The 12,227-nt window shown below is 44.3% G+C and overlaps 1 protein-coding gene across 4 annotated transcripts in view; it reads left to right on the top strand.

Annotated features, from left to right (window-relative positions):
* The window catches only part of tbkbp1 (TBK1 binding protein 1), an 80,575-nt gene that overhangs the window by 31,965 nt on the left and 36,383 nt on the right, over positions 1-12,227 (top strand). For all 4 annotated transcript variants that reach the window (XM_030400383.1, XM_030400384.1, XM_030400382.1 and 1 more), the window contains one exon: positions 11,092-11,350. In XM_030400383.1, coding sequence (XP_030256243.1) covers positions 11,108-11,350 — 243 coding nt within the window. In that variant the 5' untranslated portion in view covers positions 11,092-11,107. The remainder of the gene's footprint in view (positions 1-11,091; positions 11,351-12,227) is intronic.

Raw genomic sequence — 12,227 nt, 5'->3', positions numbered from 1 at the left:
CGAAGGTAAACTCATCTGCCTGCAGTGGGAAAGAAATGAACCGCCTGTTTCACATCACAAATAAAATACTTCAACAATGTACGGAAAAAGCTTAAATCAGTGAATATATAAGAATAGAGAAGATATAGATATAGGATGTTTTGAGGTTTGATTCTCAGAGCCGTGACCCTCGCGTGTTTGCATAATGAATATTTTTGATTAACCTGTTTCTGAAATCCTGGCCGTGGCCCCCCTCGTACAAATGACTAAATCATAGTACGAAACATTAATTCTAATTAATGTGCATAAATTGACGTGTTTTAATGTAGGTTGCGATGTAGTGTAGGTTTGGATTTTAGAGTCTGAACACATTTCGTTCCTCCTCTCACAGCTTATTTTCCACTTTACAAAAACTGCACCTACATTTTTTTCTTTTAGAAAGTTGCATTAATGAATAAATAAAAGGTGCTCAGTCAGACTAATTGAATATGTCGGTGGCCTTTGCTAATTCGAGCACTGGAGGTGGTTACTCTGAATGCTGGCAGGTGAGAATGACGATTTCTCGACACACCTGACTCAGTATTTTCTTTTTCTTTTTTTATATCTCCAGTCTGGATCACCAGATGGTTGGTTTTATCACATCAGGTTGGAGTTGATATTATCAAAAAAGAGATGCGGCTCAGTGGAACCGTTTTCTCTCATCTGAACTTTGTTTTCTTGAATTTGACGTTCGCTCAGCCCAGATTTAACGAAAAAAAAAAATCATCTTGTAGAGTTGAAAACAAATCTGATGCTCTCAAACGTTGAGACAAATTAAAAGATGCTATATTTTCAACGAGTCCTTCTTCCCTTGCCTCTATATGAGTACATCCATTGTGTTGCTCTACTGTATAAGACACCTGCCTCCCTTTTTGCTACTTCACGTGGGCTGAAACAAGTGTTGTTATTACCGTTTGACCCAGATCTGACAGCAATCGGAGCCGTTTACCCACAACATTACCCCGAGGAGACTCAACTGTCCATCACCGGGCATGATGGACAGTCCGGCTGTCGGTGTTCTCTACGACAGGAATATGTTTAGCTGTGACAGAAAGCCACCGAGGATGATTGCTGATGATGGCTTAAACAACGGTTGTGATACACATAAAGGTTTTTGTGAGTTTGAACTTACATCTTTGGGGGAGACAGAAGAGATGGATATGTTAAGATTTTTAAACTAATAGACCATAAAAATGTTTTTTATGTTAAAAATATGAAAATAATTTGCATTTGCATACCGGTACGACACTTATGTTTCATTTATTTGACATAAAAGAGTCAAAAGGGAATTTTCGGATCTTTTTTTATGACGCCATAAATCAGAAAACACCATCAGCAGCCATAAAAAATTGATCGTCCCCATGATTCAGAAAGAGGTGTTCTATAAATCAGACTATGAATGATGTATGAACAAACCCGTCTGTGAAAAATCTTAAAAATTCACCGTTGATGGGAAAAAAAACTAGAAAGTTTGGAGTGTGAGAATAAACTGTGTAGACGTGATGGAGATGGTTGTTTGAGTATAGTTACTGGAGGACTGGACTTCAGTAAAGATTTGAGGTAATTATACAGATTCATCCGACGACCTCAGTTGATTATCCAAAAACAGTTTTTCCAGCCGAGTTGCCGGGATGAAACGCTTTATATTTTTCTGTTATCATCGGTTCTTCTGATATGAACAGATGCACCCGTACGTAGACAAACTGAAACAGCTGTCCGATGCAAGTATCACCGTGTTTTCTAGCAGATGCTAATGTGCAACTGCCGTCCCTTTAGAAGGGCTTTTATGACAATAAGAAAATAAAAACAATGTGATGTGAGTTCCGAAGCTTACAGACACAATGAGAAGTCTACCAAGAGACAGACAGAGTGACACCGCTGGATATCTTTCTAGCCGTGCTTGTGGTGCGGAAAAACAGGTATTTTAACCCAAAATGATCTTTTCCTGAACCCGACCAAGTGCTTTTTTGTTCTTAAACCCATGCAGACAATAACACAGTGTTGCCTCGTGATAGTAAAGAAGTTGCGACATATCAGTGGTGTGCAGGAACGTACGATGTCAACATTTATTCTGGCTCTCCGGGGAAGTTTCCACGACCTCGCTCTTGAGTGAAACCCACGTATCACCAAATTTGCTGATTCAGATTTTCAAGAAACATCAGATATGGTAGTAAAACACTGACAGGGAGGATTTAACTGCAGAATTTGGGCTTTTACTTGATTTTTTAAAATAATTTTGCTGATACTACTTTAGTGCATCATTAATTCACTACTGCCCGTCTCTCTCGCTGCGGTTATGTCCTTGTCCTGACACACACTCACACACAAAACACACTCTTGGCACTGACTCACAAACTCACATTGACGTGCACGTGCTCACCTGGACTCGCACGCAATCAAACAGCACCTGCCGCCGTGTTAATTGGCTCTCAGCGTGCGTCGCACCGTTCAGCTCCGGCCTTCAACGTTGGAAGTAAAATACAGGCGGCTTCTGCAGAGGACACAGGTGCAGCGGCGCGAAGCGAGGCATTATGGGATCACTTGGCTGGATGAGCGCGAGGGCACAGAGGCACGCCACCTCTCTGCCCCGGACTCTCCATTCACGGGCATACTGTCTGAGTCAGAGGTGCCAAACGTCCAGCCTGTGGGGATCACAGGGCGGCATTGAGAGGAGCTGGACTGTTTAGCGCCGCCAGACAGACGGAGAGAGGAGGGGGTGAAAATAAAGAGCGAGACGAGGGAGAGAGAGAGAGAGAAAGGATGTGAGAGAAAAGGTACAGAGAGGCTGATGTTCAGAGGGAGAAGAACACTGTGAAATACATTAACAGCTGGGGGAAGGAAGAGGGGCGATGGAGAGGAAAGCGGTTGCATCTCCCTCGTACAAGATCCAACATTAACATCACACACTGCAGGGACTCGGCGTCCTCTTTGATCCTGGTTCTGTTATCGGCAGAAAAAACCAAGCCTTGACCCAGCTGGCACGGTTCCTACTGCTCTCATATATTTATGCCCCGGGATACAACAGAGACGTACACAGACAGAGGCGTGTACATACACAGGCTTTATGTGGAAGAAAGAAACGGCTCATGATTATATACAGGGCTTTTTATTCTCTCTTGTGTAACCAGAGAAAGGATCAAGCCACAAAAGCGGGAACCAGTATCAATATTAACATCTGTAAGAAGGAGATTTGCGGCGTTATAGTCCGCCACAATCCCTCGATTAGCGAACCGGCAGACACAAACACAACTCCCATCGAGAGAACAATTATCTGTTGCTCCAATTCTCAAAGGATCGCGGAAAATACGATTTGCAGTATTCTTCTCAGAGAGCAGCGGCTCTGGGATTAGATCGGGTTATGTTTGTAAGTGGATGAGGCTTGTTCTTTTTGGCTCGGAGCGGAGATGCCCTGCAGAGAGTTGGGAACAGTCCGGCTGCATCGAGTGTTTGCAGTTTGAAATTTGTTGTGTAAAGTTATATATACAGTATCATGGCAGTCGGATAGAAAGAAAAGAGTGCAGACGCGAAACTGATATCTACAAAAGGAGGTTAAACAATCTAGATGGATAAATAGCACTATAGATATGCATTTGTGATATCGGGTGAACTGTCCCTTTAAGTCGGTAGTTTTAAGAAACAGACAAAGGACACTATAGGGGACATCAACGCCATATATTTGTGATACAAAACTCCGTATTTTCTGTTAAAATGAGGAAAAAGAAAACACATATCGATGCAGGAACCACGAACAAAAGCTATGAATCAAATCCTGTTGCACTCAAGTAAATTAAAGCCCTTTTAAAATAAGAATCTTTATATTTAAAGCTTCATCTATCCGTCAGTAATTTCCATTTTCGTGTTCAAACACGAGTATCTTATTTAAATGTCTTGCAGTGGGTCCATTTAAACGTGGCAGAATCATTATGGATATTCAGATATTTAGTACAGAGTGTGTGAGCCGTGGCACTGTGTGGGAAAATAATAAATGTCTCACAGGCGGCATCAGTAATGGATTTTAACTCTTGTTTTTCAGCTGAATAGTTACCTCCTTGGCTGCATTTATGACTCATTGCCTAACGATTCTCATGAATGTCATCAGTCACAAGATAAAGAATTCAAGAAGAAGAAACTCTGCTGCCTGATGTATACGAGCAGAAAGTGTCCAAGCCAAAAAGAATCACAACAGAACTTCTGGGATAGTTTTGGGTAAAGATCGTAGTTTGGGCACGTAACGCAAGTGATGTCACTCACCTTACGTACGAGACAAGAGTTAAGTCATTTACGTGTGATAACTCAGTGCCATTACATAAATTAAATGTTCACATTGATCACAAACAGGACAAAAACCCACTCTACAGAGAGAAAGCTCCAGTCATCCCCTGACTCTGACTCATCTCTCCCTATCCCTGTAGTTTGCTAAATGCTAAAGTCAGTGCTAACATGCTGAAGCTACGCAGCTAATTCTTTGCCGTGTTAACCATTTTAACTTAGCGAATGAAGTTAGCACGCTACCAAGCACGGAACAACACATTCTTTTAATGCGACTGAAATGTCATGTAACCGCTAAATGCTGCCAACTGTTGCTGCTGTTCCCTAGTTAGCTCAGTTAGCAGTGCAGCTAGCGGTGCAGCTAGCGGTCCAGACTGGGAGCTCAGAGCAGTCGGGAAGTGTTGGTGTTTAAACCGCCAGCAAAGGAGCTTTGGACGAAGACAGGCCGCGGTTAGCTGGTTAGCATGCTAACTTCAGTAATGTTGTGTCAAAACTATTATTTCCACCCATTTTGTTTAAAATATTTGGTCATTTTTATACGTATTTGGTCTCAAATCTGACATATTTCACCCTTAAATGTATTCTACTGAAATTTAGACAGTTTATATGAAGTTTTGGAATAAGCCGACTGATTTAAAGTAAAAAGATTTCCACCTCACGAGAAGTTAAGGGATAAGTTGACACATGTTAAGCAGGATGGAACAGGTGAACCAGGGCGAGGAGACGGGGATATGATTAAAAAGGTATTATTGTAACGGCTAAATTATAGAGAGGCTGATGTTTGTTCTTTCAATTGCGGGGAAAAAAACGTCACTAAAAATACATTTATGCAGACCTACAGCTGACGTGTCGCACCGTCTCCACTAACGTCATGAAAAAGTAATAAACATAAACCTCCGGGGGAAGAAGAGCAGAGGTACCGTTTCACACAACAAATGCAATATATTTAATGGGCGGCTTTATTGTGAAGGTCGTGACAACAAGACGAGACGCGTCAGAGTCAGTGACTTTCTTTTCTCCGCCGAACCATCACCAGAGGCAACCATATTCCCTTTAACTCATTAAACTGCATTGATTTTTGTTGAGAAGGCGTTCAAAAATAAGCAGATTTAATTGCGCTCTTTATTTAACCCCGTGTCGCTGCAGCCATGACATTAATGTGACAGCGTTCGATTCAGACTCGAGTCGTGCTGGAAGGAAAATGTCATCAGTTTCGACCTCGTCAGACTGCTGTTGTGACTTTTATTCAAACAGGAGACCCTACATGTAAAAGAAACGCCACCGTGTGACACAAAAGCTTACGTGAGAGGGGCTCCCACTCTAGATGTCAAGGTCCGCCGATGACGACAGCAGAGCTCGGCCCTTTCAGTACCGTATGCGGTGACATAGAGGAGGAGAGCGGGGCTTTATCCCAGGAGAGAAAAGGGAAGGAGACAGAGCAAGAGAGTGGTGGTCTCGGTGGAACAGCGTACGCCATGTGGGCCACAGGTAATGTATGACTTCCTGTGGTAATGGCCATAACGAAGCAGGGAGCCGGTCGGGAGCGAACGCGTACGCTTGTGCTTCTGCGGTGCAGCGCGGCCCCCGAGAGCCTCAGCAAATGAGCCCAGAGATCCAGGAGATAGAGTGGATAGCGTGTGATTGGGAAGGAGGAGGGAGGAAGGAGGAGGGAGGAGGAGGAGGGGTTGGATGAAGCTGGATATTTTGGGTAGAGGAGCAGAGAGCGAGGAAGGGATAGGAGAGGGGAAGCTTAGTATGAGCTGTGTGTGTGTGTGTGTGTGTGTGTGTGTGTGTGTGTGATAAATGCCTCATTTCTGCGCTGCCAATGAGAGGAGCGCAGACAAAATGGATGTTCCTGTGTCCTGGTCCTCCAGTCTGAGGCCACGTTCGGTCGTCTATCAGCGGCCACCGCAGAGCGCGTGAGCCGGTCGATAGCAGATATATTTCCGCGGACATTAGTCTGGTTATCTCGCGCCATGTAGGGATATATAGCCCGTGAATAGGTGCTCAATATGATATCGGATTATGATATCCACTTGGCAATTTTATCAGATTTTTGTTCTATGGATAATTATGTCCTCGAGCCTGAACGTAGGCGGGCGGTGTTCGCTGCTTCAAGAGGAATTTTTATGGAAATGTGGTCACTTATATACAACGAGATGAGAACATATTCTGTTATTTTGCATTTTCCCCATAAAGTTTTGCATCCTAATAGAAAGTTGAAGCCGCCGCGGCGACGCTCTGCTAACGCTGAGCGCAGACGATGACGATGAAGTGTTTAGTAATCACAACTCTTTTTACAACCTCAGACTGAATGAAGGCTTTTTAAGTCAACATCCCACCTGCGTGCCAACTCCTCGAAATGAGAAAATAGGTTGTTTATTAGTGCCTTCCAAAAGGACTCATGACTCAACAGTTACAAACGTGTTAGAAAACGAAAAAAAAAACCAGTCGTGGTGCAACAACTGAGTGTTCTTCGGGGCCATTGTGGAGGCAGCGGATTGAGGTGTGAGCACAGAACTCCCTTATTCTCACCTTGTAAAATTGTTTTGGTGAACAATAAATAACAGCCTACTTCACACATTCAGCAGACACGGAGCGCCTGATTTACCAAATTGGAAGAATGCAAAGCCAATCCTGACTCTCCTCTCTGCTCCACTTTGGTCTCCACCAACTCCGAAGAAAACTATCCAACTCTTTTAGCTCTGCGTTTGGTCTCCACCGACTCCTGAGGGAAACATCTGACTCGTTAGCTTCTAGCTTCAACACAAAGGTTTACCAGCTAGTTTGCTAACTGTGTCTGTCTGCTGTTTGACACTGAGCAGGTAGTCTAAATTGTGTTTTAGGGCTTTTTGCAACAAAAAAAACCCTCCCTGCTGCTTACTTACATTGCAAAGCAGCTAGATTTTTGTGAGATCACACACACTACGAGCATGGTCTAGGTGTGATGACCAGTCGCTGTTCGTTTGAAAAAACAATGGCGGCTCCACAATAGTTAGCGTAGCTGCCATAGCATCTGTTATCTGCAGTTTACATGACATTTAATGCAGAGCAAAGAGCAACAATTAAGTCTTTTTATACTTGAAACTCTCCTCTCGTAAACGTTTTATTTCAACCAGCTCTGCGGATGGCGCTCTCCTGCCATGTCAGTCAGTTCTTGGGCTGTGATATGACTGGACGTTGATGACAGAAATCTGTATTTGAACAGTCTCTAAGGTCGACTTCTCAGTTGATTCTGTGTAACAAACACATCTGCCGTGTCCAGTTTGCTGCCTGCTATGAGGGCGGTGAGAGTGAACCAAAACACTGAGGTCGTTGGCTGGATGGACTGTTTCTGGTTTTAAGTGATATTTTTTCAGTCCCAGCTCATGATGTATTTCCATAATTCTGTTTGTCTTCCCAGCAGCACCTCTTCCTGTTGTTTTCGTGGCACAAAATACAAATTGAGTGCAGATATGATAATAGTGCAACGGGGAAAGCTGCACCGGAGCCGGCAGCATTATGTCAACGCCGTCCACATCACAGGGCCTTAATATCCTCCCAGTGTAAACACCGGCGTTCGGGCAGCTGGCAGGTGACCGGCTCAGTCCGTCTGTGTCGAGCGTTTGATCACACATGCATTTTTTGTCCACACGTGCATTTTTCTCTCCGTGTGTTTGTCTTTGGCAGCATGTGCACAGACGTGTGTTTGTGCGCGCGCCTGGGCGCGTGGGAGTGCTTTTGGATCATCCTGTTAGACCAGCGAGGAAAAAGAGCCGTAGATTGGCTGAGGCTTTATCCCCCTCTCTCTTAAAACACAAGGAAAATAGCAGCGTGGAGGAAGGGAGCAGATGAAAATAGCTCAGTAGGCAATCGCTGACTCACAAGGCAATGCTGGGTGTCAGGAAGGCATCCATTCCAGTATGCATCAAATCAACTAGCTGTTGTGTAACTCCCTCAGTACCCGTAAATCAAACTGCTCTCGGTGCGCCTTGACTCTTGTGCACACGTCCCCTCTGTGGCTGCGCGACAAAAAAAAAGGAAAAAAAAAAAACCGGAGGTGACATCACAGGTGCCATTTATCACTTTTGACAGCATTGCCCGGAGTCTTCGGGGCAGAGGAGGGAGGCCACGGCCGGCTGGCTGCGATGTAGCGTGGTCAGCTAACTACCCGGCTCATTCATCATGCCACTCAGGCAGCGTAGGCTGTCAGAGCTCATGTTTTTTTAAGTACTGTGAAATGGAACAAGAGCCCGAACCAGACTCAAATGTAAATCAGAGTGTGATTAACATATCAGCTGCCGTACACGCCCTGGTTTCTCATGCACCTGTGGGCCAACTCACCAGAAACGATATGGAGTTATTGTAGAAGAGAGAATTAACTTCTTGAGGCTGAGGAGAGAATTAATACGTGTGCATGCACACAGGAGTGTCTTTGTTATGATCGGTGCAGTGGTGGAAGGTTACTAAGTACATTTACTCAAGTTTAGTAGAAAAGAGATGGAACCTATACAGGTTACAGCCTATAAAAATAATCACCTGCTTAATTTTTTCCTCCTTTTATTGCTTTTATGAATGGAATCATGGTCAATTTACAAAGAGAACATACAATGGTACAATATTTCAATGGTTAATCGAAAATAAAAATAATTGCCACCTAATTGTTTAATCGTGTCAGGCATTTTTTTAAACCAAAAATGTCAAACATTTGCTGGTTCTAGCTACTTTGGGTTTTGAAGCGATTTGAAGATGTCAGTTTGGGCTCAGGAGCGCAAAAAGTGCAAAACATTTGTACCTAAGAACAATAAGGCAGCTATTCATCAATCTACACCTGTTACTACGGATTATAAAGACTGACACATTGGGTGGCTGTAGCTCAGTGGGTAGAGCTGAGGACTAGTGACCGGAGGGTCGCTGGTTCGAATCCCTGGCTCCCCAGGGCGGGACTGAGTTACAAGCCGAAGCATCCTTGAGCAAGATGCTGAACCCCAACCCCAACACTGCTCCTAATGTGCAGTTGGCACCTTCATGGCAGCCACTGCCATCAGTAAGGGCCCTGCGATGAGTTGGCGACTCATCCAGGGGAGTACCCTGGCCTTCGCCCATAGAGTCACTGGATTTGGCCCCAGTACCCCCGCTCCACCTTGAAAAAAAGGTGGTATAAAAGCGGTAACATCACCCGCGAAAAAACAAAACATTGGGTGGCGGTTGTGATGGATGAATTGTTCAAACAAACACGTGACTTTCAATGAGGGGTTTGAGGTTTACGTCCTGTGTGAAAAAACTTGACTTCTAAAACTTAAACTAATTCCTATTTCAGTTTTTAGCCGCAGTTGGGATGCCAGTAGCCTATTTTATAACAAAAGTATTACCTGACAATGTTTAAGTGCTCGCTAGCAGTGCTAAACTTACACACAACTATGTGCAGCTCATCTCTGCTTTACGGATTTATAATTTCGGCTCACCGGTTAGCAGCCCGGCCCCCGCCGGATGTTTTCAACTGTTTTTTAGTGGGGGGAAAGTTCTAAAAATTCACAGTTCACTTCCTGCATCGCGCTATGAGTTTTCAAGTCCCATAACGGCAATAAATAGCTGTGGTCAGCGATGGAAGCAATGGAAACCTGAAAATAAGCTCAAAGAAGCGCTGATTCATCTCGGCCCTCGAGAGACACAAAGTATGAGTGTACACTGAGTGCTAAGAGCCATGAAGACACATCTGTATGGAGCGGTGCAGGGGTTTAAAAATATTTGGGAGCCGCAGAGAAGGACTGCAGTGATACACCGGCTTTGTAGACATTAGCTACGGCTAGCTAGCAACATATACACCAACCCTGAGGAGTGAAGCTGCCAGTGGTGTACGGCGGTATACATTTTCAAGGTGTATATATATGAAAATCGACCATTATCATAGCGTGCACATTTTGGAATCTATGATGTTGAACCATGTTAGTCAGGAAAAATATTAAGAGTTGCGTTATTGAAGTTTCTTCAGTCCTTTAGTGGCTGTTGTAGCTGATAATAAACTAAAATATTTACTGCACAGACGAATATAGTGGAGTAAAAGTACACTTTTTGACCCTCAATGTACGTTAAAGAACCTTGAATTTGTACTTAAACACGGTAGTTGAGTAAATGTACTCTGTTACGTTCCACCTCCAGCTGCTCGACTGCCTGCATGAGACTGCCAGAGAGAGCTCGGCCTCTTGTCTGATCACAAAGCGCGCCAAGGACTCCACTTCTTTTCTATCATTTTATTCTAAAGCACATTCATGACGAGTACATTAAAGACTCGAGTCATAAAGACTCTGCGGTTAGGCTGAAACACCCTCACGTTGTTACTGTGCTTCACTTTATTCCGCCCAGGGTGAATCACTGTGTCCATCACATCGTGTAAAATGTGTTTCTCCTTCAGTCGGAATAGAACGTTAAAAAATCATGAAACCAGATTCCTGCTGAACGTGATCACAACCGGGACATCAGCTCGATGTGGTGACTAGATAATTACACCTGCATCTGAAGTGATAATAAGACGGTAAAGCAGTGAGTAATCTTTAAGTTTCAGTGTCCCTCGGTCTTCCTCCCGTAACGCTCTGTACCCACTTTGCTTTTGAATATTTTACATCATGTGTGCCAGAAATCTGTCTGCTCTCAGTTGAACGTCTTTGTTCCTTTTTCTGTTTGTTGCGAGTCGCTGCCTGCTTGATGTTTTTAGCGCCGCCGAACCGCTGCGAGAAATTGTTTTCCTGGTCGGTACATTTAATTGAATGGAAACAATCTGCTGTTTTAATAATTAATAAGCAAACAACTGTCTGTGTCTGTCCTCAGGCTGAGGCTCTGAGTGATGCAGTCTCTGTTCGGCGGAGGGGAGCTGGGGCTGCTGGGAGGAGGCGGTGACGCCGGGGGCCTGAAGGAGGATGGCTGCGGCAGCGTGGCGTGGCACTCCTCCACCCTGCCCCCCGATGACGTCTACTCGGCCTCCCACTTTGCCCTCATCACCGCCTATCAGGACATCAAGACGAGGCTGGCGTGCCTGGAGCGAGAGAACAGCAGCATCAAGAGGAAGCTCAAGATCTATGAGATCAAGGTGAAGGCTTCTCACTTCAAAGTCGAATAATAGCAGACTTTTTTGCAAACTAATTGTTGTTGTTTTCGTCCTTGCTGGTATCGGACAGAAGGTCTCCGGAGCAGACGAGGATGAGGCTGGTCTGCTTTTTGATTTATTGGAAGTGTTTTAAAAAAAAAAAAAAAAACGGGGGGGAGAGAGCGCTCCACTCACCCTTAGCATTTTCCATTTTTATTGAGGCACCGAGATTGTACACAAAGATAAAAAGAGGGAGAGCTTTGGTGGGCTTTGATCGTGGACCAGCGGGGGAGTAAACATGACTCCAAAAGAGGGAAATCATTCTAATAAATCCGGGCAGAAGGCTACGGAGGGTTTTAACTCGTGTTTACGTAAAATCATATTGAGCGCCTGGAAGCAACGAGACGGGCTGTAAAAAGGGTTTTCACACGTAACCTCGTGTTGAAACTGACCTGCTATTAACATGTAATTGGTGTCTGGATATTGAGGTAGAGGCTCTCTTTACTTTTTTTCCTGCATTGGTGTTGGATCTCAGAATGCAAATTACTGTTGGCAGAGCTGGCAGACTGTCAACAAACATGACACGTCCCAGGTAAGGCGGAGCGAAGCTGCTGTCTCAGCTCTACCTGTGTTTCCTTTAGCAGGCTTTTTGTCGAGGCAGAGACAAGGAGACAGTGTCAGGGCTGCGACTATTTTCATTATCGGTTAATCCCCTGCTTATTTTCTCGATTAGACAATTAAGTTTGTCTGTAAAATATCAGACAATTCAGCCACAAACAGTCAAAAGCCCTAGAATAAACTAAAAAAGTTCAGGGACACTGTGAAGCAATTAAATCCAGGCTGCCATCATTTGCAAACAAACTGTGTTTCCTGAGCACAT

The sequence above is a fragment of the Sparus aurata genome, chromosome 20, assembly GCF_900880675.1.
Source record: "Sparus aurata chromosome 20, fSpaAur1.1, whole genome shotgun sequence".
Lineage (NCBI taxonomy): Eukaryota > Metazoa > Chordata > Actinopteri > Spariformes > Sparidae > Sparus > Sparus aurata.
This window is presented reverse-complemented; position numbering and strand designations above follow the sequence as displayed.